Below are 27,468 nucleotides of genomic sequence, written 5' to 3'. Positions count from 1 at the left end.
TCTGAGCACCCTCAAGCAGGAAGAGCTGCTTGTGAAGGAACCACATGCTGGCATCCTGCCTAACCAAGAAACAAATCATTCCTGTGAAAGTATCATTCATTTTGTAACGATAATAATTATTATTACTACTATTCCAAAGTGGAGTTGGGTTCTAGCGAATCCAAAGATTTGCTTCATCCCCCTCTTCAAAAGAAGGTGGTTTTTTTTTTAAATTTCTTTTCTTTCCTGTAGTTCAAATAGTTCAAAATAGCAGGAGGATCAGGACACAGGGAATATTTAAGGCTCCTTCAAAGGCAAGGAGGTCAAAGAGCCTTTCACATCCCCGTGCACCTCTCGGAGCCGGTTCCAAGAGTATCCTTTCCAAAGGCAGCAAGTGGCTGAAGCATCAAGTATTTCTGGCTGAGTTGTTTGCCAGCAGGGCTTTAGCCAAGCCACAGCACTCACCTGTCTCCCAGCTCTTCCCCCTGCAGCTGGAGGAGAGCTCGTCTCCTCTGCCGCTCTCTCCCTCAAATAAAAAATGCCTGCAGTTGGCTTTTTCCTAAATAGCTTGTTTTTTTCCGAAGCGACGATGGAGTTGGAGCGACTTTTCGGGGAAGCTGATCCCCCTCCTCCTCCTCCTCCTCCTCCCCTTCCCCCTCCTCGTGCAGCCCTCGTGGCTCGGCTGTGCCGGCTGCAGTTATCTCCCGTGCCAGCTGCTGGCAGGAAAATTCTGCTGCCTAAGTAATATCCGTCCAAAGCCGGTGCTTCCATCGGGAGATAGCGGGAGCGGGATGAGGGATCGTCTCTCCGGGGCTTTTCTGTTTCCCCGCTCTGGTTTCGCCCTGCAGAGGCTCCTCCGTGAGGAGCAGGAGCCAGGTGTCTCCGAGCTCCAAGGTGGGGATCTGGGCTTTGCCGTGGCCAAAAATGTCTCTCATGGCAGGTCATGAATTCCCTGTTTTCCCATCGGAGTTGCTTTGGGAGACTTGCGTAAGGGTTCAGTTCAGAGCTGGAGTTTGGTGGGACGAGTGTCTTCACCCCAGAGGCTCTGGTGGATCTTGGTGCTCAGCATCAGCATCTGCAGGTTTGGGTCGAGAATTTTGGGCCACTGAGTCGCTGCTGCTTTCACAGAATCACAGAATCATTTGGAAAATGATCCTTCAGATCATCGAGTCCAACCCTTGGGTTGGAAAAGATCCTTAAGATCATCGAGTCCAGCCGTTCCCCCAGCACTGCCAAGGCCACCACTAACCCATGTCCCCAAGGGCCCAATCCACAAGGATTTTAAATCCTCCAGGGACGGGGACTCCACCCCTGCCCTGGGCAGGACAACTCTTTCAGTGAAGACATCTTCCCTAATATCCTAATTTTCCTGCCCTGGTCACAGTCCAGTGAAAATGGATGGTGCTTCTGAGGGTCTGGGGAGGAAGGAAACCACATGTTGCCTTTGTTTGAAGCAACAGGAACGGGGGGAAAGGCAAGTACCTGCTTGGGATGGAAAGGAGAGGACAGTTGTTGTCCTGGGGCTGCAACATTCCCGTGCTAATCCTCAGGATGCTGGATATGTGTGGCTCAGAGGAGACCTGCTTCACTTCACCTGGAGGTTTTGGTGGTGAATCCCAGTGAAACCAGTCCTGAGCATCCCTCAGGGGGACAGGGGAACCTGGAGACATCTTTGTCCTTAGACTGAGACCCCACGAACTTATTGCAGCTCCCGCTGGGGTGATCCCGGTGTCCCTGGGGCAGCGTTTGGATGCAGAGGGTTTGGGGAGCTGGAGCTGGATGGTGCCACTGCAGGGAGGACGTGCCTCCAGGGGCTGAGATTCCCTATCAACTTAGAGGAAAACAAAGCCCAGGGGATAAAAATTCCCCCAAAGCTCTCCCTTTTTTTGCTGCTCTTCCATCCTGGTTTGATTTCCCGTTTCATGAAACGCGCCGGGAGCTGCCGAGATGCAAAAGCACAACTGCCAGACGCCTCCAAAAGAGAAAAACAAGCTAATATATGGAAAGAGCTTCTTGAAAACTTCCCAAATAAGTCAGGAACGGGCAGACATGTGCAGTGCTGCTTTTTTTCCCTCTCTGCCACGGCGAGTCCTGCTCCAATGAAATTAAATAAGTCCCAGCTCAGTGGTTCCTGTTGCTCTATCTTTCTTAATATTCCCCAAAGGCTCCCTTTTTTTTCCATGAAATACTAAAAATGAGTAAACTGGTGGGGAGTGTGGGAGCATCCGAGCAGCCCCTCCTTGGCTCTGTCTTTCCTCCAGCACAGACATAACCTGCCAGCAGAGGTATTTTTATATTAAAGCACTTCTTATTAATTCCCCCTCTCTCTCCTGTCTCCCCTGGGTGTTCAGTGCCGACTGTCACCATGGAATCGGAACTGGCTCCCCATAAATCCATAGGCAGGCAAGGAATGAGCTTCCTGGGCTCTGGCATTTGTCACTTCGAGGTGTTCCAATGAGCCTGTGGGATTTAACGGGTGTTTCTGGGGATGGTTGGGCAGGGGGCAGGAAAGCACGGAGCGCCGGGGAGTAATGGCAGCGAGCTGGAAGGGATCCCTGCTCCAGGCCAGGCTGGGGCTCCAACCCCAGGGAAATGGTGGCCATCGATGCAGAGGTGGGTTGGCCACCAGTGTAGAGATGGTGGCCACCAGTGTTGAGGGGATGGCCACCAGTGTAGATGTGTTGGCCACCAGTGTAGAGATGGTGGCCATCAATGTAGCGGTGGTGGCCACCAGTGGAGAGGTGATGGGCACCAGTGTAGAGGTGGTGGCCACCAGTATAGAGGTGATGGCCACCAGTGTAGATGTTTTGGCCGCCAGTGTAGAGATGGGGGCCATCAATGTAGCGGTGGTGGCCACCAGTGGAGAGGTGATGGGTACTAGTGGAGAGGTGGTGGCCACCAGTGGAGAGGCAGTGACCATCAATGCAAAGGTGATGGCCATTAGTATAGAGGTGGTGGCCATCAATGTAGAGTCCATGGCCATCAATGCAGAGGTGGTGGCCATCAATGTAGAGTCCATGGCCATCAGTGTAAAGGGGGTGGCCACCACTGTAGATGTGATGACCAGCAATGTAGAGGTGGTGGCCATCAATGTAGAGGTGTTGGCCACCAGTGCAGTGGTGGTGGCCATCAGGGTAGAGGCGACGACCAGCAATGTAGAGGTGATGGCCACTAGTGGAGAGGTGGTGGCCATTACTGCAGAGATGATGGCCACCAGTGTAGAAGTGATGGCCATCAATGTAGAGGTGTTGGCCACCAGTGTAGAGGTGACAGGCATCAGTGTAGAGATGGTGGCCATCAGTGCAGAGGTGACGGGCATCAGTGTAGAGATGGTTATCATCAATGCAGAGGTGATGGCCATCAATGTAGAGGTGTTGGCCACCAGTCTAGAGGTGACGGCCATCAGTGTAGAGGCAATTACCATCAGTGCAGAGGTGATGACCACCAATATTGCAGAGCAGGGGTAAAGCCCCCCAGGGGATGGCAGACGGACGAGGCAGTTTTCACGTCGAAGAGCAAGAGCACCAAGAGGCAGCGCTCCAGCTCTTCCTCACTCATCCCTCCCAGATCGTTCCTCTGCGAGTCGCCTTGGCTTTGCTCCCGTTGCTGATGCCTTCAGCCCACATTGGTAAATGCAGAGTGTTTATAAAGCAATTTGGGATTTGGCTTGCTTGGCTGAACACTTCAGAAACTCATTTCGAGTCGAGAGTCGCATCTGCAGCGGGATGGGGCCGGGACTGTCCTGGCGCCGGGGAAGGCTGCGAGCCGTGCCCGCGCTGTGGGCTGGGGTGGAGAAGGACCTTTGCATCTCCCTGAGCCACCTGGATGGGCTGTCCCTGCTGCCCCTCGGCTCTGAATGGGGTTTGATGTGCCATCAACCTGCCCGCTCTGCCGACAGGTGGGACGGAGAAGTTCAGGAGGAGAACACAAGTGTTCCTTTCTGAACGCGCTCTTCAGCGGTGAATGAACCGGCACCCGCCTTGAGATGCAAATCTCCTGCCTTTGTGTGTGGCCCTGTGATCCTCAGCCTCGGATGGTGCCTCAATGCCCCCGTGGAGCGCGGAGCTCTCCGGGGGGGGAAGGCGGGTGAGGATTCGCGTGCCCCGCGCTTTGTTCCCGCCGCTGCCGCCCGAATGGGGAGCGATTGAACGGCAGGCGAGGAACGAGGAGAAGCGAAATTGTTGGGCTCTGCCATGAAAAGGTTCTGCAGGTGGTGGCTGAATGGGCTCAGGTGCTGCATAATAGGTATCAACCGGGCTTTATCTCTGCGTTGGCAGCTCCTTATCCGGCGAGAAAACTCCGATGTGCCGGCGCAGCGGTCGCCGGTTGAATTAATTCGGAGCGGTTATTCATCGAGGGGAGGAGAGGAGCACCTGGGCTGCCTTGGAGGCTCTCCTGGGGTCTGAGGAGCAGTGGTGACACGTCCCATGTGGTGGTGCCACCACCCCAGGGCTGAGTGGTGGCCGCTCTCCCTGTGCCGGCGCTTGTGTCGGCTCCATCCGCTGCCTCCTTTAATGCCATCCCTCCCTAAGTGAAGTGGAGAGATGGGAATCTCGTCAGTCAAGAGCTGCAGGCTCCACTCTCGGGGTTATCTCAGCAGCTCAGATAGGCAGAAATTTGAGGATTTTCCTCTAAACAACCCTTTGCCAGGAAAACAGCTGATCTTAACTCGCTTTAGGGCTGAAATCAAGCCCGGTTCCAGCACTAATCCACTCACTGCATTTACAAATGTCAATTTGGGACCAATTCAGAGCACGAGCAACTTGCTGTAATGGTTTCCTCTGGGGGAAAATAAGCGTTTGCTGGGGAATAGGGAGGGCTGGGGGAACTCCTCTGGGTGCAGGCAGGTCATGGAGGTGGCTGTTGTGTAGCAGAGCTTGAAACTTCACAGGTTTATGTGCAGAAAAATACACTGTGGTGGAAGGAGAGTTTGTGCCTGTTGTTACTTTGCACCCTTTAATTCTGGTTGCAGAAACCCGAAGGGTTTTATCACTGATTTCCAAGCAGGAGTTTGAGTGCCTGGATCCTAATCTTCAGCAAATTCACATTTGGCTGCAGCCCAGCTCTTGCAGAAGATAGGGAGCGACTGGTTTAGAGGGAGATCGTGTTTGGAATTGCGGTTGCCTCAGGTCTGCATCCAGCTGGGGTGCTCAGGGACGTGCTGAGACACCTGAACAGGGAAAACCATCCCTGAGGAGGCAGCTGCTGCCCTAAAATCCCCACTTGTGTCCAGCAAGGCCATTTCCAACACAGCCAGTGATGAAATACTTTGGAGGATGCTGTTGTCTTTCCAAAACCCGTGAGATATGGGGCTGGTCCCGTTCCTGCTTTGCTGCTTGACCTGAAAATTGTGCTCTCTGCCCAGGGAGGGATGTGGAGCTTTTGGCTCAGGAGCAGGAGGGACCTTTGTGCTCATGAGCTTCTGAAGTTTGGGTTTCTTCTGGGTTTCGTAGGCTCATGGAATGGTTTGGGTGGGAAGGGACCTTAAAGCTCATCTCATTCCACCCCCTGCCATGGGCAGGGACACCTTCCTCTATCCCAGGTTGCTCCAAGCCCTGTCCAACCTGGCCTGGTGTCCCTGCCCATGGCAGGGAGCTGGAACTATACAGCCTTAAAGGTCCCTCCCAACCCAATCATTCCATGATTCTATTCCATGATTATTTTCATCCAAAAAGGACAAACCCCGTTATTTTCCAGGGGACAAATCCAGCCCCAGTGCTTGGCATTCCCGGGGCTGCAGGAACCAGGCGAGGGCAAAGCTGGGGGAGAGCAGAGGAATTAAACCCTGTAACTTTTAATTTGGTGACTACAACAGAATCAAATTAACAGCTGCGGGTGCTGAAGGCTCTGTAACGAGATGTGTGTCGGGCACTTGATTTCCCAGGCACAGGTATCCAGTCTCATCCTTCCAAAGTTGCCCGTAATGAGCGTGGGTGGATATAGAAAAGCAAAAAAGCCCTTTTTTTGTGGGCGGGAGTCGAGGCAGCATCCACCCACGGACTCCATTATGATATTCAAATGTCAATATATTTTTAATTGGTTTATATCCCCCCCTCTCCCCCCCATCCAGCTGCCTTTGGTAATTAAGGCTCTGTAAATAGATTTTACTGTAATTGGTACGAGAAGGAAAATTGGAGGACATTGTACAGTGCATCGGGATGGGTTGTTCTTTTTTTTTCTTTTTTTCTCCCCCCTCCCTGTCTTTCCCTCTTTTGACTCATGTTACATCTGTGAGCATTGTATCCTCGGGGGGAAGAGGCGGGGGAGCCGCGGCCAGTTTTGGAGCGAGAGGACCAGGTGGTTTGCTCATGGCTGGGACATGAGGAAGAGCCAGGAACCAGCCCAGGATACCCCTGACGGTGCTCCAGCACCAAACTGGGGAGACCCCCCCAGTTTCCACGCTGGATTCCACCTGCCTCGAGATGTGGCCAAAGCTCTTGTGGTTGTTTATAATTCCCAGCCGCTGCCTTTCGTCATTTGGGGACGTTTCTTGCCATAAACTGTGTTTTTTCTCTCTCCCTTTCGCTGCTCTTCCAGCCTGTGCAAAGGACGGACTCTCTACTCGGTGGTGAGAGACGCCAAAATCGTCCTGGACGTCAACAAGACGAGGCAGATAGCACAAGAAATCGTGAAGGTACCGTGTGGTGGGGGCAGCCTGGCACTGGGGGGGGTCTGCATCCAGCCCAGATCCTGGTGGGATCACCCTGGGCAGTGGGAGAGAAGCAGCCAAGGATTCTGGGCAGGATGGCCCTGCTTGGCTCTAAAATCCACGTCTCCCTCCCGTGCTTTGTGTGGCACCAAGGCTTCCATGGGGTGCCCATGACTGGGGCTCATCCCGGTCGCTGCTCTTCTTCCCTCTTGGAAGCACAGGTGTTGGAGCCAGCTTTGCTCTGGGAATGAGTTGCTGGTTGGATATTCCTGTCCTCTTGTAAAAGAAAGAAATAACCACGGAATTCCAGAATGGTTTGGGTGGGAGGGACCTTAAATCTCATCTCATTCCACCCCCTGCCATGGGCAGGGAGACACCTTCCACTAGCCCAGGTTGCTCCAATCTGGCCTTGGACACTTCCAGGGATGGGGCAGCCACTTTTCTGGCCACCTGTTAATAATTCCTGCTGTTAATAACCTGCTGTTGGTCCGAGGTTTCCACATCTCCACAGCAAAAGCATTCCCAGAGCCAGGGCTCCCAGCGGAGCCAGCGCCTTGGTGCCGGTGCAGGACGCTGTGGTGCCACGAGGCAGAGCACACGTACAGTTCTGAGACCTGAAAAAGCTTCTCCTCTCCCAGAGATGACTCAAAGAGCATCTTTGACACTTCAGGCGTGACATGGGGGAGGATCCTCACGTGGCAGGGTGGAGTGGCTGGGAATTTGGGTCCTGAGCCATCACAGCTTTCCAGAGGGTGTCTGCCACGGCCCCTGTGCCCGAGAGGTGTTGAGCTGTCTGCCAGAGTTGGGCTGTGCTGTGATTCCAAGCCTGTTTATCACCAAATGATACCAAAAGTATTTGGCACATGTCCCACCCCGTGCCCCGCTCAAGGTCAGCCAGCACCTCCACCCCAGAGCCCAAATCACCTGGGGCTGAGCTCACATTTCACATATTTCTATGGGGGGGGAAAAAATAAAAATAAGGTTTTCTGGCAGCTCTTCACCCCCCTTAAATATTCAAATCCGTGTCATAAACCAGAGTGTGTAGATCCTGCAGTAGATCCTGCATGGTGCCATCCCCTGGACAGTGCTTAGGCTGGCTCTGATTGCCTATTTTGCATTTTATTTACACCCAGATTCAGCCAAGAGCAGATTGTTTCTCAGCTTTTTAATTTCAATTCCTCAGATTCTCCTGAAGTCTCTGGCAGGGGAGCACAGCCTGAACCTCTTTGCTAAGCCAGCATTGCAAGGGGTGTCTCGGAGCCACGGCCTGAGCTGGGGGTGTCCGAGGCACCAAGAGCCTCTCTCCTCTTCATTTCTACTTCTGATCCATATTTTCCTCTTTTTAGATCTGGATTTTTCCCTCTGAGGAAACATCTGAGGCCTCATATTTTTTCCCCCAACTTGTGCTCGGGGCTCTCACCTCCTGGGTGTTCCTAGAGGGAGATTCTGGCTCCGTTCAGCCCCTTTCTCTGGGCGGGTTCATTGCTTGGTGTGGGTTTTTTGAGGATGAGGATGAGAGCGTTGCCTCCTGCAGCTGGTGTGTGGTAGGGACAGCTTGGCAACCTCAAACAAGGGATGTCTTGGAGCCACGGCCTGAACTGGGGGTGTCTGAGGCACCAAGAGCCTCTCTCCTCTTCAGTTCTACTTCTGATCCATATTTTCCTCTTTTGAGATCTGGATTTTTCCCACTGAGGCATCACGTAGTTCGGCCTCATATTTCTTCCCCCCTGACTCTTGCTCAGGGCTCTCACCTCCCTGCTGTTCCTAGAGGGAGATTCTGGCTTGGTTCAGCCCCTTTCTCTGGGAGGGTTCATTGCTTGGTGTGGGTTTTTTGAGGACGAGGATGAACCTCAAACTCTTTGTGGGGTTGAGAGGCACCACCAGCAGCAGGGGATCCTCACCGGGTCGGTGAGACAGAAGCACCACCATGGAGAACATCAGCAACATCATCACTGTGAGGCAAATCAGATGTGGAGCTGGCTGTACCCCCAGCAGCATCCCTGTATCCCTGCATTCCTTCTCCTTGGAGGGATGGGATTGGGTGATCCTGTTTCAACCCACTGCAGGGCACGGGGACTTTGTGTCCGAGCCAGGTCCCTGGAGGAATTAGCAGAGATCCAAAGGCTCAGCTGAGTGCTGAGTCCATGCTCTCCCTGTGCTCCAGAGGGAATTTCAGGCAGAGGGAATTTAGGACCAGCACAGTAACAGTAATTTTGTTGCAGAAATAATTCTGAGAGGATTTCTGAGGCCTGCCACTGGAGAATGACTGCTTGTTTTGGAGACACGGATCAACCCTCTGAGTGGGTGGTCACGCGTTCAATCCTTTCTCTCCGTGCAAAGACTGAGGGAATTTAAGGCAGGAGAGGTCCATGACAGCCCTGGCACTGTGCTGTGACCCAACCACTGCTGAAGGTTCCCAGCCTTCCCACCTCTCCACACCAACTTCCAGCAGATGTTAAGGATGTTTTGGTGGCCTTGGTGTGGAGAAGCAGAGGAAAATCCCAACACCTGGGTTTGGGTGGGCTTGGGCCTGCATTGCCCAGAGGAGCTGGAGGCCTTGGCTCTGCTACCCCATCACAGCAGTTGTTTGGCTTTATCCTTTGAATCCTGGTATGTGATGGAAGAGCTGTTAAGCTGATTGGATTAGTGTGTGCAGGGGCTCTCCTTATCCCGGGATTCTCCAGAGGCGAGAGTGGATTTATCCAGGGATGGATGCCGGCAGAGGGAGCTGCCTTTTCACACACGCCCGGCAGCCGAGCAAACCAAGGCGTTCCTGGGCCCGGAGCGTTTTCTCCCGGATCATCCCAGGGGTGAGGGTGGCAGGGCTGGAATGTGCAGTGGGATCTCCGTGGAGCGAGGTGAGGGATTTGGGATTGGCTCAAGGCCTGGGCTGTGTCTGGTGGCCACATGGAGATGAGTTCCTACCCGGCCGGGTGAGCATGGGAGCAAAGTCCCTGCTGCTGCTCCATGCTCCCACCACCCTCAGCTCATGGGAGCATCCCCATGGAACTGGGACCCATCCCGTCCCACGGATGCTCCTTGCAGGAGAAACGCCGGAATGCTGTCCCTCGCTCAACCCTGGCACTTTGTGAAGCTGATGGTGACATTTGAAAGCAGATTTTTAAATCTCATCATTATTTCATGTGCTGGGAACTGGGGACCCCTAATTAATCCCGGTGCCTGGAATGGTCCTGACATCCGGCTGCAGCTGGAGCAGCTCAGAGCCAGCCACAGCCTCCCTTGGCAGAGGCTCTTCAGGATTTGACTGCTACGGGGTGCAGTGAAACCCCTGTACCTTGACAGATCGGGGTGTTTTCAGTTTGCCTTCCCAATTTTTCCAGGTGGTGGAATTTGGATCGCTTCTTCCAGCCCCACATCATCCACCAGCTTAAAAAATACGCTCTTCTTCCCCACCCTGCGTGGTTAATGGTGATAGATGAAAAGATCAGACCTAAGATGGATGGATCCCCGTGGAAATCCAGTTAATAAATCCCCCTTGCCCGTGACAGACAACCCATAACTCTCTCTTGAGCAACAGTTTGCCGGCCTGTTGGGCATCGATCCTCCCGCAGCCTCCTCTACATCAAGTTTTCCCTTAGTCTGCTTGGGAGAACGAAAAGTGGGCCAGCAACAAAATCCCTGAGGAAGCTGGGATGAGTGTCTTTTATCCCCCTCCCCGTTCCCAGAGCCGGTTACCCCGCGGAGCCGAACATCCGCCACGCGGAGCTGCTGGCAGTCGCCTTGATTTGCCGGCGCCGAACGAGGAGCGCTCGGATTTCCCACCCGTGGCCTTTTTCCTTTTTTTTTTTTTTGCATCATTAGCAATGATTTTAATTAACCACCGACTCGTTTTTTCCTGGGGGAAGGGGAATTAAGGCGAGGGCTCCTGCGAGGAGCTCGTTTCCGGGCCGATGGGGCCGGTGTGCGCGTCGGAAGCCCTGACGGCTCAGCCGGGGCCTCGCGACGAAGAGCGTTGACTTATTACCCTCCTCCCCCGGCCCCGAAAGAGAACGGGGGCGAAAATATCATCATCATCAATAATCCCAGCAGAGGATTTTCAGGGAAGTGGCTGCTGGTGTGTGGCTCGCTGCTAATTTTTCTCGCGTAATCAATTAATCAGGAAGATGAGTCGCAGCCGAGACGCCCACGCCCGTCCCCGCCAGCACCGCACGATGCCCGTCCCCTGCCAGGGATCCCTCCAGACACCTGCCCTCCCTGCAGGGGTGTTTTGGGATGTGTGGCTTGGATGTGCCGTGGCAGCCCCGGCTCTCCTGTGGGGCTCGTCCTGCTCGGGTGTTATCCTCTGTGTTTGTGCCGCTTTTTTAATTTTGGGGTGTTTTTCTCTCTCTCTTTCCCTCCTAGGGAATGGGTTACCTGCATGCCAAGGGGATCCTCCACAAGGACCTCAAGTCAAAGAATGTTTTCTACGACAATGGGAAGGTGGTGATCACCGACTTCGGCCTCTTCAGCATCTCGGGAGTTCTCCAGGCGGGCAGGTAGGACACAGCCTGGGGGAGACACCAGAGTTCCTCCCCATGCCCTGCTGAGCTGGGCACGTTGGGAAGGAGCCCAAAAAGCCCTTCTGTGCCTTTCTGTGTCTGCAGCCTTGGCAGGCAGGAGTTCAAGGTGCCTTTGAGCGCCCTGGGGCTGTTTGAAGCCGGTTGGTTTTGGTCAGTAGGAAGGAACACGATGCCGTGTGTGAGCCTCTGTGTCTCTTGGACCCAACCTCTTCCCATGGGATGCATCATTTCCATAGCCAAACCACCCTGCAGCCATCCTGGGAATGCTCCTCAGGCTGTGTTTCTCTCTGGCAGGTTCATCCCTTGGCCTTTCCCTAACATATCACTAAAAATCCCTGGAATCTGCTTCATCTCCTGCCTGGGTCAAGTGGTTCCATCCCTGTGCTGTCCCTTCACTGCTCTGGTGACATTTTGGGTGTCACAAACATCTGGCCGTGGTGTCTGTGCTGAGCACAGAGCAGGACACAGAGAAAAGCAGAGCCAAGCTTTGGACATTTACAGCACTTTGACATTTTTGGGGTCTCTGAGGGTTTAAATCCAAACCAGTTGGTAAATGTTCCTTATGAAATTTCCTTTTCCCAGAGCTCTGGGAGGTTTTCCAGCTGTAGGCAGGGCAGGGCAAAAGAGTTTCAGCAGCTGGGGAAAGGAAGAAAAGCAAAGCTGGGGGGGAAAGGAAACAGAAGTGGGGGGAAAAGAAAATGGAAAATAAGAGCGTTGCTGACTTTTCCCACCTTTTTCATCAAACCCTTTGTGTCAGAAGCAGGTCCTTCCAGCCTCCATCACCCCTGGAGAGGTTGTTGTGGCTGGTCATCACTTTATGGTGCTCAGGAGATAAAAAACCACCTTGGAAATGATGTATTTTCCCCTAGTTCCCGAGTGATGAGGCCCAAGGATTAGAGGAGAAGGTGGTGGCTGCTTCTCTCCATCCCCTGCTGCTCGTGGTGAATGAGCAGCCAGGCTTCCCCTTCTGCTGCACAAATATCATCTGCTTTGGCATAGGCTCAGCCAAAAGCTTTGGGAATCCAAGAAATCCCATCCAGAGTGGGTTTTGCCTCTGGTTCAGCAGCTGGGCGGGGGGTTTGGGGCTCAGGTCCTGCCAGGGTGGAGGCGCAGCTCGTTCCGGCAGCGGGAAGAGGATTTGGGCAAAAACGTCCCGAGTTTTGCCAGGAATCTTTGCTGTGAAGGTCAGAGATGCTCTGGAGAGGAAATGAGGGATGAGATGCTGCGGGAATGGGGTAGAGGACGAGGTGGACAACGCATGGCCATCCCTGCTCAAGACTGAGGTGTCCCTTGGGGGGTAAAGTTCAGGGGATAAAGTCCAGGGCAGGGAGGACGGCCAGAAAAGCAGGGCTGGACAGAAAATGAGCTGTGTTTGGATAGAAAAATTGAGAGAATGAGAAAATCTCTGCCCTGAGGGGCTTCCAGCATGGCTGTGGGTGGAACATGCCTTCTGCCAGGGGAGAGCTGAGAGAAGGCTCTTCAAACACTACAGATTTTGAAGCAGCAAATATCTGCAGGTCACCTTTTCAGGGTGGGTTTTCTGCTGGCTCTGGCTCCTCCAGAAGAAGAAGAGTGGTGAAGCCCAATTTTGGGTCCTTGAAGGCTTGGGCAAACACATGTGGAGAAGGCAGGAAATTTTGCAGGTTAAGGGTGGTGACATTTCAGCTGTGAATGAACTCCAGACCAGCTTGGTTTAAAGGGTTTAAAATACTTTCTGCAGAGACCTGGTGATTTGGTGGCTTCTCCTGGTGAAATCAGATTTATTTCTCCGTTATTTAAATGTAATTGGGCTCGGGAGGGCTGATCTCTAATTAGGAGGAGCGTGAGGAGCTCTTGCTTTGCCTTGGAGGTGACTTGTCCTTGGTGGGGACTTGTCCTGGGTGGGTTTAGAAGCAGCTTAGCTAGTCAGGCTCCCACCTGTCCATGGCAGTGGCTGGGTGGGTTGGGCAGTCAGGGCAAATTTTGCCATAAAACCTGAAATTCCTGCCATTAAAACACTCTTGGGATGACATTAAAGCTCAGCCCCCATGGCTGGAAGCTCATAACCCACAGCTGAGCGCTCAGAGCTCTGCGGAGGGACAATGGGCTCGCACAGAGCCGTGGATCCAAACCCCATCCCTGGAGCATCCCAAGGCTGAGCTTGTGGGATATCACAGCCCTGAGCAGCTGAAATGAGCGCAAATAAAAGCTCCAGGAGCAAAGCCGGCCTTGCTGAGGGGTGGTGGAGCAGATCTAAGTGCTGCCCACTCCATCCTGCTCCCCGCTGCCCGCCCGGGGCGGGGATGGCACACACCGGGAAGGGCGGGGGAGCTCCTCCGCATCCTCCCTAATTGCCCAGGTGCTTAATGCTGGCTTGTAATTAAGAGCTGTGAGGGCTGGAGGATGGTGGAGGGGGGGCTGGGGGGGAGCTGAAAGCCTCCCCTCTGTGCCAAAGTGCTCTTTTCCCGGCGGCTCCCGGGGCCGGAGGGTCCGCGTCTCTCCGGAGCCGCTGATTGCGGCCGCGGCTCCGTCACAGCGGGGGGAAGAGGAGCCCTCCAGACCCCAGAGGGGGCAAGGAGGCCTAATCAGTGATTCCCTGGACCATCAGTGTCCCTCCCTAAGGAGGGGGTTCCTCCTCTGGTGGCTGCCAGATTTATAGGGAATGCCTTGGGATGGGGATGGCTTTGGAGACAGGAGGATCCAGGTGTGTGGGAGAAGCCAGCAGTTGTGGTGAGAGCTTCTTGTCCTGCTCTGAGGGTGGATGGAGATGCCTGTGCCTGGGTGGTGACCCCCGGGCTCTGGGATTTTGGCCCCAGATGTCCCCCCAGCCATCCTTATCCCTGTGCATCCCTGTTTTTAGGAGGGCTCCAAAGCACAAACAGGTAGAAATTCCTGATAGAGGCTCTTCCTTCTCCATCCCAACATGACGTGGGACAGTTTTTGTTACCTCCTGCTGCTGAGTTTGGTCTCAGACACACGGTCAAGCTGCTTGATGTGTCACCCCCAGCAGCGATTCCTGCCTTTTTTCCCTGCCCAGGGGCCGTTTTCAAGCCAGTGGTGCATCCTGTAGGATGTAAAGGATGAAGGAGCAACCAACATCATCCTCAGCTGTTGGCCAAAGTGTTTATACCGAGCAGGGGGAGCTGGAGGAGGTGGAGGAAGGACAGTTGAAGTTAAATGAGGGGCTGTTAATAAAGCCAGGCTGCTCCTGTGGGCAATGGCATTGGAGGCTTGGACATGAGGATGGGCTGGAGGGGCTATTTGGGGGCCAAATGCCTGAAAACACCCATTTCCAGGTGATTATTTTAGGGTGGGTTTGCTCGTGGTCCCCAGTTAAGGGGAGGTTCAAATTTGGAGTGAGACTCCCTAAATCTCCAAAGCCTCCTGTTTTTGTTAATGGATCAGGGTGGCTCCAGGCAACAGGATCTGGAGCATCCTGGGCATGCCAGCCTGGCATCATCTCTCCCCTGCATCCTCCTGGGGTGGGTGGTACCAACAAGGAAGTGTTGGGATGTGGGATGGGGATATGGAGAACTGGGGGCACAGGTCTGGGAATCCCTGGACACCCCTGTTCTCCTGAAAGCAGAAAACCTTCCTGTTGTGGCTACGGACCAGGGTGGCTTTGGGCAACAGGGTCTGGAGCATCCCAGTTTGGGATGGGTTTGCTTAGTGGTCCCTGGTCCAACACTGCAGGGCCAGCTCAGCGTCAGCGCCGGGGCAATTCACCCCCAGCAGTGCTTTGCCCCTGGGTCTTTGAGGGTGTTTTGGTGCAAGGGCCACACCAAGAGCCCTGTCAGACCCTACATCCCCATCAGCTCCGCATTCCCACCATCCTGTGCCCAAATTTTGCCCTGCAGCCTGGCAGGGATCAATACGCAGCCCTCACGCCGACGTTCCTCAGAGCGAGGTTAAAACCTGACTTTGCGAGGATGACAAAGAGAAAACTAGGCTTAAACACTGTGGGGAGAGGGTGGCAGGGCTGGGGGGGCTGCTTGGCAGTGGTGACGTGCCCCCCGTGGTACCCCTGGCTCCGTGTTCCGGCAGGAGGGAGAACAAGCTGCGCATCCAGAACGGCTGGTTGTGCCACCTCGCCCCCGAGATCATCCGCCAGCTCTCCCCGGACACCGAGGAGGACAAGCTGCCCTTCTCCAAGCACTCGGATGTCTTTGCACTGGGGTGAGTCCTGTGGCACGCTGGGCAGGGGGGCTGCAGAGAACTGGTGGGGACGGGGACACCGCCTGTTTGTCCCAAAGCCGAGGGGATGCTGCCCGTGGGAACCCCCCAGGCTGGGCTGGGAGCACCTTCCTGCTTTGAGATATTTGGAGTGAAACTGTCCCTACACCAACAAATCCTCCTGGTTTGGCTGTGGACCAGGGTGGCTTTGGACAATGGGGTGAAGATTATCCTGGGAGTGCCAGCCTGGCATCATCTGTCCCCTGCATCCTCCTGGGGCAGGTACCAGCCAAAAGGTGCTTGGATGTTGGATGTGGATGCAGGGGGTGGAAGACACAGGTCTGGGAGCTCCTAGACACCCTGATTCTCCCTAAATCACCAAATAACCCTGATTTGGTAATGGACTAGGGTGGCTTCAGGCAACGGGATCTGGAGGATCCAGGGGATGCCAGCCTGGCATCCTCCTCCTCCTGGGGAGGGTACCAACAAGAGGGTGCTTGGATGTTGGCTGGGATGCAGAAGGATGGGGATGCAGGGTTTGGGGACACAGGTCTGGGAGCCACTGGATGCCCTGGTTCTCCCTAAATCACCAAATAATCCTGTTTTGGCTATGGATGGCTTTGGACAATGGGATCCAGAGTATCCTGGGAGTGCCAGCCTGACATCATCTCTCCCCTGCATCCTCCTGGGGCAGATACCAACAAGAAGGTGCTTGGATGTCAGTTGAGGATGCAGAGCTCTGGGAATCCCTGGACACCCCAATCCTTCCTAAATCACCAAATCCTCCTGTTTTGACTATGGACCAAGGCGGCTCTGGGCAGCAGGATCCAGAGCAAAAGGATGCTTGGACAATGGATGGGGATGCAGGGGGTGGAGGCCACAGGTCTGGGAGTTCCTAGACACCCTGATTCTCCCTAAATCACCAAATAATCCTGTTTTGGCAGTGGAGCAGGGTGGCTCTGGACAACAGGATCTGGAGTATCCTGGGAGTGCCAGCCTGGCATCATCTGTGCCCTGCATCCTCCTGGGACAGGTACCAGCCAAAAGGTGCTTGGGTGTCAGCTGAGGATGCAGAGGATTGGGGTTGCAGGGCTGGGAGCCCCTGGACACCCCAATTCTCCCTAAATCACCAAATCTTCCTGTTTTAGCTATGGATGGCTCTGGGCAACAGGACCCAGAGAATCCTGGGGATGCCATCCTGGCATCATCCTCCTCCTGGGGGGGTACCAACAAGAATAGCTTGGATGTTCTCTGGGGATGCAGGGGTGAGGGACACAGGTCTGGGAATCCCTGGGCACCCCAATCCTCCCTAAATCACCAAATCCTCCTGTTTTGGCTGTGGACCAGGGTGGCTCTGGACAACAGGATGCTGGGAATGCCAGCCTGGCATCATCTCTCCCCTGCATCCTCCAGGTGTGGGTACCAACCAAAAGGTGCTTGGATGTCAGCTGAGGATGCAGAGGATGGGGGACGCAGGTCCAGGAATCCCTGGACACCCCAATTCTCCCTAAATACCAAATCCTCCTTATTTGCCTATGGATCAGGGTGGCTCTGGACAACAGGATCTGAAGTATCCTGGGGCTGCCAGCCTGGCATCATCTCTCCCCTGCATCCTCCTGGGGCACAAGGAGGTGCTTGGATATGGGATGGGGATGCCACAGCTGGAGAACACACGTCTGGGAGCTGCTGGACTCCCAGATTTTCCCCCCCACCCAGCTGCAGGGGGGGGGGGGCTGGTTGTGCCTGTGCTGCCAAAAGACCAAGAAAAGGAGAATTCCTGAGTCTCCCTCAGCGACCCAGTTCATTACTCCTGCCCTTTGTCTGCCCACAAACCTCCCTCGGGGCAGGAGCCCAATCCCACCCTGATAAACCCGCGGATTTTCCCCGGGGGATTAATTTTCTCATGGATACCTTCAAGGCTGGGGGGATTAGGGTGCGTGGGCCCGTTAGAGGAGGTGATATTTCCATCAAACCCAGAGTAATTACAGCCAAAAGGATCTGCTTGGGGTTTGGGTTTTTTTTGCCCTCCCCGAGGCACAACTTCGACACAAAAATAAAGAAGGAATTAAGGGGTCGTAGGGAACTAAGCAAGAGTGGGTTGCTGAGCCTTAATTTGCCCTTTTTCTCCTCGAGTGTGAGCTCTGCCCGTGCGTAAAGCACGAGTTTCCTTAAAAGATTAAAAGATTTTCCCACGTTTTCCCTCTTTCTTGTTTCTGCTGCCCTCGGTTAAGCCCTGGAGGCTCACGGATGATCCGGAGGGTTATTTGCTTCCCACGAGGAATTTGTGGGATCAGCGACAGCAAGAGGAAAAGAGCTTTTAAAGAAGGCAGAGATGTTAAATTAAAGCATGTGAGGGTGGTGCAGAGCAGGGGGCTGAGGCTGGTGGTGTGTCCTCACCAAAACCCAAGAGATCCCATCAATAATTAATATTTTGACGTGTGGTCTCCTCGTGCAAAGAGACAGGGAGCAGCATCCCGCTCCCCGGGGCACCTCGGGAAACGCAGCCCAAATATTTTGAAGGCATCCAGAAGCGGGAAGGTGAAAAATTAATCCCCAAACTCCCAGCTAGGAACTTGAATGAACGGGTTGGATGTGCTAAATCCGACTGGAGGTGCGTGGAGGCACCTCTGGAATCCCGGCGCCTGCCCACAGGATCCACCCCTCTCCTGCCCTCACCTCCTCTGCACCCACAGCACCAATGTTACTGCCACATTATTCAAATTTTTTTGGAGATTTACAGCCAAACTGGGCGTATTTTTCCGAAATCAGAAGAGCCGATTTCCAAAATCAGGGAACATCCCTACCCCTTCCGCCAGATTTTTTCCACCCTGATGTCATTTTTAACCCAGTTTCTTGCTGCTTGAACTGGTCGTGATGGCATCCCTGGAAGGGAAAAGCAGGTCTGTGGAATTTGCCTTGGAAAAGAGGGACAGCACCGCGGGAGACGGGGCTCATCCAGCCTCTGGATGCCAGAAAACGAGGATGCAAAAACTCCCGGGCGGAAGCGGGGGCGGAGGGTCGTGGGGGTGGCTGCCAGCTCAGCCAGAGACACCGTTGTTTTGGGATATTCCCTTGGATCTGGGATTCCTCGCGGAAGGGAGGGCTCGGGGCAGTGGCAGATGGCCGGGGGTTCGCGTGTGCCATCGCCTGGTGAGGGCACCTGGGACGGTTCCTGCCACGGCTTGGATGGGCTTTTCTAGCCTGGAAGAAGAAAAAAGGGAAAAAAACAGAGTGCAAGTGGATAGTTGGGCTCGTCCTCCCCTGGACGGGGTGTAGGGAACACCAGCCCAGCAGTGGGATCCTCACGGGCAGTGGGGCAAAGTGTCACTGCAGCAGGGTGGGAGGTTCCCACTGGATGGAACGGGATGGCTGGAGGCTCTGCCTGGACCTCCAGCAGCCCGTATCCTCCTTCCCAGAGGCTGGGATCATCCCTGGTGCAGATCAGGGCTTGCTCTGGGTCAACCCCTCAGTTTTCCATCCGGAAAATGGGAAAGGTGACACCTCCATAATGAGGGCTGAGCCCCTCCGGTGTCATGAAGCGTCTCCTGGATGTCGGGGATTCTGGAGCGGGGAGAGATGGTGGGTGTGGGTGCAACGGGCAGACATCCCACAGCCCAAAACCCCTCCTGGCTCCTCCATCTCCCTCTAATTCCCGTTGTCTCCCCACAGCACCATCTGGTACGAGCTGCACGCGCGGGAATGGCCCTTCAAGACGCAGCCAGCGGAGGCGATCATCTGGCAGGTGGGAAGAGGGATGAAGCCCAACCTCAGCCAGATCGGGATGGGCAAGGAGATCTCGGTAGGTGTGGTGGGGGAGGCGCTGCAGCTCCGTGGGGGTGTGTGGGGAGGGACCGGTGCATGTCCTGGCTGCTGGGTCCCGTGAATCTGCACATGGATGTGGTGATGGAGAAGGGTCCTTGTGGGATGGGCACATCCCCTCTGTCCCAGCCCTTCCCAAGGATGTGGTGATGGAGACAGATCCTCATGGGACGGACACATCCTCTCCATCCCAGCCCTTCACAAGGATGTGGTGATGGAGATGGATTCTTGTGGGATGGGCACATCCCCTCCATCCCAGCCTTTCACAAGGATGTGGTGATGGAGTTGGGTCCTCATGGGATGGGCACATCCCCTGCATCCCAGCCCTTCACAAGATGGAAATGGTGTCCCCATGGGATGGACACATCCCCTCCATCCCAGCTCTTCCCAAGGATGTGGTGATGGAGATGGGTTCTTGTGGGATGGGCATATCCCCTCCATCCCAACCCTTCCCAAGGATGTGGTGATGGGGTTGGGTCCTCATGGGATGGACACATCCCCTCCATCCCAGTCCTTCACAAGATGGAAGTGGTGCCCCCATGGGATGGGCACATCCCCTCCATTGCAAATCTTCACAAGGATGTGGTGATGGAGATGAGTCCTCAGGGGATGGGCACATCCCCTCCATCCCAACCCTTCCCAAGGATGTGGTGATGGAGACAGATCCTCATGGGATGGACACATCCCCCCCCTACCCCAGATCTTCCCAAGGATGTAATGATGGAGATGGGTTCTTGTGGGATGGACACATCCCCTCCATCCCAGTCCTTCACAAGGATGTGGTGATGGAGACAGGTCCTTGTGGGATGGACAAATCCCAGCCCTTCCTGAGGTGACGGAGATGGGGTCCCTGTGGTGTGGATGTTGGGCACGGGGATCATGGTGGGAGAGGGACTGGCTGGGTTTGCTCACACCCCCACCCTGTGTGGCCACAGGACATCCTCCTCTTCTGCTGGGCCTACGAGCAGGAGGAGAGACCCACCTTCACCAAGCTCATGGACATGCTGGAGAAACTGCCAAAGCGCAACCGCCGCCTCTCCCACCCCGGGCACTTCTGGAAGTCGGCAGAGTAAGTCCCTGCCCCTGCCCGGCCTTCCCTATTCCCAGATTTTACTGCTGGGGGGATGCCCTGCCCAGGGGTCCCTCCTCAGACCTGCAGCTTCCAGGTCTCTTCTTCTTCCCATGGCCAAATCCTGCTCTGTTCCACTGCTCCGGCTTAGTCACATCCCTCCGCTTCAGGGAACGCCATAAATGAGTCCCCAGCCAGGGATTCGGGATCTGCCCTGTTGGAAACAGCAGGAAAAAGGCGGAACAATCACTTAGAAACTCATTTTCTTCCCTTGAATTTGTCATATTGTGACAAACAGAACCAAAAGTCTCACCCACGCAGGGCTTGCATTCACGGGGGGTGTTTTTTCTTTCTCCGGGACTGTGGAGGCTGGAAACGGGGATGGAGGGAGGGAGAAGGATGTGAGCTGAGGGAGAGGATGCTCCAAGCATCCCTCTTGCTCCTCCCTGAAGGTTGGAGATGCTCATTTCTCCTGCTACATCTGATAAGAACCTTCCTGGCTGCCTTATCTGTGCAGCGAACGCGGGCGGCCCCAAGGTTACGGGCACGCTGGAGTGTCCCCTGTGCCACCTCCTGTCCCCACACGGGGCTGAGCAGCACAAAGCCCTCGATCAGAAGGCCCCCAGATCACCTTGAACATAAGCCATTAATCAGGGGAGGAGTTAATTACCAGTCCATGCTGGGAGCAGACACCGGTGTGGCTCTGGCAGCCGGGCAAGGGAAGCTGAGGGTTGATGGCCCCCAAAGCAGCAGGTTGTGGAATTGCTCCATTGGGTTGGGGAAGGTTTTTGCCATCACCTGCCATGGGCTGTGGCTGCCCTGCAGCTCCCTCTTAATGACCAGCCTCCTCTTAATGACCAGCCCCCTGTTTTGCTAAGCACAAGTGGAGGGAGGATGTCTCGGCTCAGCACTTGTTTTCCATCCAAGCTGATTCCTTCCACAGGGACTCAGCTCTGGCTGTTGATTCTGGTCTTGGCTTCCCTGTGGGGTCCCTGCTCACCCGAGCTGGGTGTGGTACCCAGGGCTCTGCCACCCCTGCACCAAGGGAATGGGGGACAAAACCTCCTCGGGGGTCCTGGACGCACAGGGATGGGGGTGAGGCGTGTGGAACCCAACAACCCCCTGGAGATGATGCACCAGGAGAGCCCAACCCGGGCTGGCACAGGGCAGAAGTTCACAGAATCTCGGGATCAACGAGGCTGGAAAAGCCCTCTGAGATCATTGAGTCCAACCTGTGACCCAACCCCACCGTGTCACCCAGCCCATGGCACTGATGCCACATCCAGCCTGTCCCTAAACACCCCAGGGATGGTGACTCCACCCGCTCCTGGGCAGTCTATTCCAGTGTCTGATCCCTCTCTCTGGGAAGAACTTCTTCCCGATGTCCAACCTGAGCCTCCCCCGGTGCAGCTTCAGGCTGTGCCACTTTTTGGGAGGGGGCAGCTCCACCCAAACCTGGTTCAGGAGGTTTTTTTGCCATGAGCTGCCCCACAAACCCCGCAGTGTCAAAGCCAGCCCCAAGTGCTGACTCTGCTCGTTGTGTCCCTCGCAGGCTGTGACGGGAGGAGCCGAGGGACGGTGCCTTCCTCCCCCAGCACTTCTCCTCTTCCTCTCCGCTTACCACCCCGCGCTGCGGAGGAGCAGCGGGCGCCGGGGGCCGACAGCGGGACGGGATTGAGACGGGAATGAGACGGGAATGAGACTCTTCCCCCGCACGTTTCGCCCCCCCGGGAAGCCTCTGCGAGGGCTGGAGGAGCCGGAGCGGCGGCCGAGCCCCGGGAATGCCCGGCTGTGGTGGGATGGGCACAGCGGGCGGCTCTCCGCGCACACGGGGTCGGCCCTGGGGTCGGTTCCCCACCGAGCAGGGGTGACCCACGAGGCAAACAAACGACTTCAATTTTGGGCTCCTCCGACCCCACCCAGCGCTCACGACGCTCGGCTGGGGGAGGGCTCGTTCTCGGTTCTCTGTGGGTTTATTTAATTTCCCTTATTTATTGCCTTTTTTTTTTTTTTTAATGAAAAAAAGGGGGAATGTTGCTGATTCCCGAGTTCAGCACCGGAGCCTGCCGGGCCGGGGAGTGCCGCCGCTTTTAGCTGCACCCCCCGCGGGGAAATGCATCTGGAGGAGCCCCCGCTCCCCCCACGGCCCCTCGTGGGCGGCCGTGACCTTTCACAAGTGGCTTCTCTACCTCCCAGCCGTGTCCACTTACGTTTCCCCCCGCGGGTCCCCCTCCCAGCGGGACACATCCCTGCATTCCCGCTCATTTATCCGCCCGCCCCGGGGTGTGGCTCATCAGCCGGCCTTGACCTCTCGCCCTCCCCGCCCCTGCTCCGCTCTTGCCTTCTCCTCGCTCCCCAAATTCCGGGTTTGGGGGTGCTGAGGGGGCTGAGCAGAGCCGGGCTCGGGGTCATTCCCCTCTCCCGTGGCCTTCCCTTCGCTGCTGGAGCTGGGAATGCCAACAGGCTCTGGTTGTACAGAGCGTCTCCCCTCCCAGCCCCGCACATGGGACGATCCCGGCTGAACAACCCCATTTTCCCCCGCACATTCATCTTCCACCTGCCAAATCCCAGCCCTTCCCAAAGAAACGCTCCTTGGGCAGCAGCTCGGAGCTGGTGCTGCCATCGGAACGCCGTGTGCTGGCATTTCCCTCTCCCACCAGCTCAGGTGGCCCCTCCAGCCCGTCAGCTGAGCTGCCGAGCGACAGATGATGGCAAATTGCATTTCCAGGCCCTTATTGAGCATAATTGCTTGACAGGAACCATCCTGGATAATTCAGTTGGAGCCTCAGTTTAGCTTTAATTTGGAGACACGACGAGGCTGCGCAAACTAACCAGCCTCGGGTTGTTTGCTGCTCTCCCCCAGCTCTTCCTTGCTGGTGTCTGAACCACTTCAGCATAAGTAAAAGGAGATTAGAAACCTAATTGGAGCCGGGATGAGATGGCACTTCAATTGTGGGGGCGTGCACGAAGGTGCTTTGATGTCTTAAAATTCCCACATGTGCTGATGTGTGAAATCTGAGGTGGGCAGGAGCTGGGTAGGGGTGAATCCAGCCCCAAATGGGGCACAGGGTGGGTCTGGAGGAGTCTCCTGCTGATGCTTTTGGGACATGTGCAGTCCAGTCGGGATGAGGCAGGATCGCCTCCTTCTGCCTTTGGTGCTGAGGCCAAGTGGGACGAGCAAGGGAGGGCAGGATGAGCTCCTTTTTTGGGCTGATTGCCCCCTGCCCCAGCAGCACAGGCGGTTTGGGGTCCCTGAGTGAGGAGCATCCCCTCATCCCATCAGTGCAGGAAGATGCTCCGTGGCTGTTCACCCTCTGCCTCCTCCACATCCCGCTTTTTCCCTTGCTAAGACCCTCCCCCCCATCTTCATCCCGCCCCAGAGCAGAGCACCAAGGTCCTGTGTCATCCATCCTGCCCATCCCAAGCCCTCCCTCTGCCTCGTGCTCGTGCCATAAACGTTGCACTAAAGCCTCAGAGTCTCTCTGAGGTTTCACCAATGCCTTCAGCCGGGGTGCTCCTGAGCTCTGGGGCAGGGAGAACACCCCCCTTTGCCGCAGGTTTTGGCTGCCAGGGGGGCACGGGGAGGTCTCACCACGAAATCACCGAGCCCCAAAGCACCTTCAGGTGGGGAGGGGTCGCTGGAGAAAGGTTGATGTCCTTGTGGCTCTGTAGGTTTAGTTTCTGAGCAGGAAAACTCACCTTCCTCGGTGAGGGGAAGGTGTTGGAAGGATGAAGGAGGTGATGCCACGGGTGCTGCTCGTCCCCAGGGGTGGCAAAGGGCTGTGGCCTGATGGATGTGCAGGTTTCTGGTGGAAGGGACGGTGTCCATCCCGAAAGGCTTGCTGTGGGTTTGCTCCCTGCGCCCCAAGTCCTCACCTGGCCTGGAAAGTCTCACCTTGACACGTCCCTCCGTGGGCTCTCCCAGCTGCTGACAGGCACCTGATGGATTTTATGGGCCAAGAGTCAAGGAAACAAGGGAACTGAGCAGAGTGTTGGTTTGGTTGGTTTGGTGTCGGGTCCTCCCGGGGCTCACAGGGCTCTGCTGCTGCCTCGGCCACACAACCATGGAATGGTTTGGGTGGGAAGGGACCTTAAATCTCATCCCATTCCACCCCCTGCCATGGGCAGGGACACCTTCCACTAGCCCAGGATGCTCCAAACCCCGTCCAACCTGGCCTGGAACACTCCCAGTGAAGTGGTATCCACATTCTCTGGGCAACCTGTGCCAGGGCCTCCCCACCCCCACAGTAAATTATCTCTCCCCAACCTGTTCTCTTTTAGTTTAAATCCATTCCTCTTGTCCTGTCTCATTCCCCCTCGTCTATGCTTTTCCCCACTGGATTTTGGGCATCTGAAAGGAGCTAAGTGCTCCTTCTAGCCAACAAATGTCACCAAATCTTCCCACCCTCTTTGTCCCCCTCTCCCCTCACTGGGGTGTCTCAGCCAGGCCACGAGCAGAGCTGTCACACAACAGCACGGATGGCACAATATTTATCATAAATCAGCTCAGAAGAGCAGCTCCTTCCCTTCCATCCTGTTCAGCAGTGGTGGTTCAGGCAGCAGTGTTATTTGCATCATGCCTTCTTATTTTTGAAGGTCTTAATTATTAAAAAAAAACCCACAAACCACCAAACCAACAAATCTTACTTTTTGGTTGCTGTTGTTGTTGTTCTTTGTTTTTTTGACTCTGGCTTTGTGAGGGTGGTTTGTTTGGTTTTTTTTTTTTTTATCTCCCAGTTTAAAAATATCCAGCCCTTCAGCAGGGAGAGAATGTAGGAGAAGGTCTCCAAAAAACCCTCTAACAGGAGATCCCAAGAAGGTCCATCCGGTGGCTTGGTCTAGCTGTGTGAGCTAGAGGAGAGACAGGGCTATTCCCAGAAGTGCCAAGTGAAAGCAGATTTGTTTTGAGCAGCAGCTTGAGATCCCAGAACCATCAGAGCTGGTTTGAGCACAGCTTGGGACACCACAACCATCACAGCTGGTCTGAGCAGCAGTTTGAGACCCCAGAACCATCCCCATCCTCAGGGTCTGTCCCCAGGCCCTTGCAGCAGAGATGTTCTCCTGGCCCAGCCCTCCAGCTCTCAGCTGCTTTGTCCTTCCAGTCGCCCTCCAAGGCTCCCAGAGATCCCAATCCTTGACTTCGCTGCTGCCTGGGGGTTTTTCCCGGCGTTCCAGTGCCGATGGGGAGCACCACATTTGGGAGTGGGTGGTGCAGGCACTGCCAGCCATGGGAAGGGTGGTGCTGTGTGGCCCCAGAGCACCACGGGCTCCTCTGGCTGCCAGATGGGATCTCCTGCTCCGGCTTCTTCTCCTCTCCACCTCTACCCACAAATTGCCCCAAAGCTCACTGAGCCCTGACCGGGCAGTTCCTGGGTATGATGAGCTCAGAGCGCAGCCCCCGTGACTTCCATCCAGTCCTTGGCCATGGCAGGAGATGATTCAGGAGGGATGGGAGGCAGGAATGGATGTCTTGGAGGTGGAGGAGCTGCTCAACCTTTGTTAGATCACAGAACCATGGAACGGTTTGGGTGGGAAGGAACCTTAAAGATGATCTCATCCCACCTCCTGCCACAGGCAGGGACACCTCCCACCAGCCCAGGTTGCTCCAAGTTTATCCAACCTGGCCTTGGACACTTCCAGGGATCCAGGGGCAGCCACAGCTTCTCTGGGCAACCTGTGCCAGGGCCTCCCCACCCTCCCAGAGAAGGATTCCCTCCCAGTATCCCATCTAAACCCCCCCTCTGCCAGTTCAGGACGCTCTGGGTGAGTTGGTGCCTGCCCCCTGTCCCTCTGGCCACGCTGAGGAGAAGGGCTCTGTGCTGGGGGTGCCCTCAGACGTTGTTTTCCCCCCCAAGTGCCACCTGTGGCCGGTGCTCTGCCGGGCACCTTGGCTTTCCTTCCTCCTTTCTTTCTCCCCGTTTATTTATTTTAATTTATTTGAATTTATATCTCTATTTTTTCTATTTTTTTTAATTTTTATTTTTTTTGGTTGCCAACAGCGATTCCTGGGGAAGCTGCAAGAGCTGCCTTTCATTTCCAGTCCCTGTAAAGTTTCCTTTCCTTGTTAGAGGAAAAAAAAGTTACATTTCCTTGTACATAAGGTATATATAAATATATATACATATCTCTATATGTATGTATATAGATATATACATATATAACGAGCTCTAAATCCTGTACAGTTTCCAACTGAACTCGATGGCCTGCTTTGTTTTCTCCGTGTTTTCACCGTTGCAGAATGAGCTGACTTTCATCTCCCTTTTTTTTTTTATTTTTGGTGCCTCTTCCCCTTTTTTCTTTTTATAAATATATACAGAAAAATATATATATATATAAATATATATATTTTGTCGTCGTCGTTGCAGAACTGGAAAAAAAACGAAACAAAACAAAACAAAAACAAAACCAAACCCAACGACAAACAGTGAAAAAAAACCCCAAACCTTACAAATCACCCCCCCAAAAAAAAAAAACGACAGAAGAGCAGCGCTGAGAAAGGCACGATGGATGTCCCCCGATGTAAATTTGTACAGTGACGATTTCTAACGTTTTCTACACTCGCAGAAAGTTATTTATAATTTCCGCTGTCCGACTGGGTGCGAATCTCTGTGACCTGCAGACCTGGATCGCCGTTTGTTCCCGTGGTTTCTCGTGCAGTGTTTGGTGAGGTGACAGTGTATGAATTATTTATGCCAATAAAAAAAAAGGAGAAAAAAACCACAACAAACCGACCAAACAAAACACCTTCGGAAAAATGTTGTTCTTCCCACCCTCTTCCCCTGTGCTGCTCCCTCCCTGCCTTCTCCCTGTCACATCCTGGGAATATTTATCCATGGTGGGTCTGGGCCATTCCAGACCGTCCCTTCTCTCACCTCATCATAATCCAGGAATATTTGGCCATGGTGGGGTCTGGGAGACCCTTCCTGCCTTCTCGTTGCCACATCCTGGGAATAGTTGTCTATATTGGGGTCTGGGCCATTCCAGACCCTCCCTGCCTTCTCCTTGTCACAGCCCAGGAATATTTATCCATGGTGGGTGTGGGCCACTCCATCAGACCCTTCCTGCCCTCTCCTCATTGTATCCTGGGAATATTTATCCATGGTAGGGGCTGGGAGACCCTCCCTGTTCTCTCCTTGTCACATCCCAGGAATATTTATCCATGGTGGGTCTGGGCCACTCCATCAGACCCTTCCTGCCCTCTCCTCATTGTATCCTGGGAATATTTATCCATGGTGGGTTTGGGCCACTCCAACAGACCCTTCCTGCCCTCTCCTCATCAC

At 54.8% G+C, this 27,468-nt stretch overlaps 1 protein-coding gene across 1 annotated transcript in view; it reads left to right on the top strand.

Moving 5' to 3' along the window:
- KSR2 (kinase suppressor of ras 2) overlaps positions 1 to 23,110 on the top strand; it is a gene marked incomplete at its 5' end in the record, with an annotated part of 68,932 nt that extends 45,822 nt beyond the window's left edge. Inside the window, 6 exons of the mRNA XM_027696724.1 lie at positions 6,517 to 6,613; positions 10,991 to 11,124; positions 15,172 to 15,303; positions 18,970 to 19,099; positions 20,055 to 20,188; positions 21,741 to 23,110. Coding sequence (XP_027552525.1) covers positions 6,517 to 6,613; positions 10,991 to 11,124; positions 15,172 to 15,303; positions 18,970 to 19,099; positions 20,055 to 20,188; positions 21,741 to 21,747 — 634 coding nt within the window. The remainder of the gene's footprint in view (positions 1 to 6,516; positions 6,614 to 10,990; positions 11,125 to 15,171; positions 15,304 to 18,969; positions 19,100 to 20,054; positions 20,189 to 21,740) is intronic.
- Between the last annotated feature and the right edge of the window lie 4,358 nt (positions 23,111 to 27,468).

This window comes from Neopelma chrysocephalum, unplaced genomic scaffold, assembly GCF_003984885.1.
Source record: "Neopelma chrysocephalum unplaced genomic scaffold, ASM398488v2 Primary Assembly neopelma1_116, whole genome shotgun sequence".
Lineage (NCBI taxonomy): Eukaryota > Metazoa > Chordata > Aves > Passeriformes > Pipridae > Neopelma > Neopelma chrysocephalum.
The sequence above is the reverse complement of the archived record's forward strand: the minus strand, read 5'-3'. Positions and strand labels throughout refer to the sequence as shown.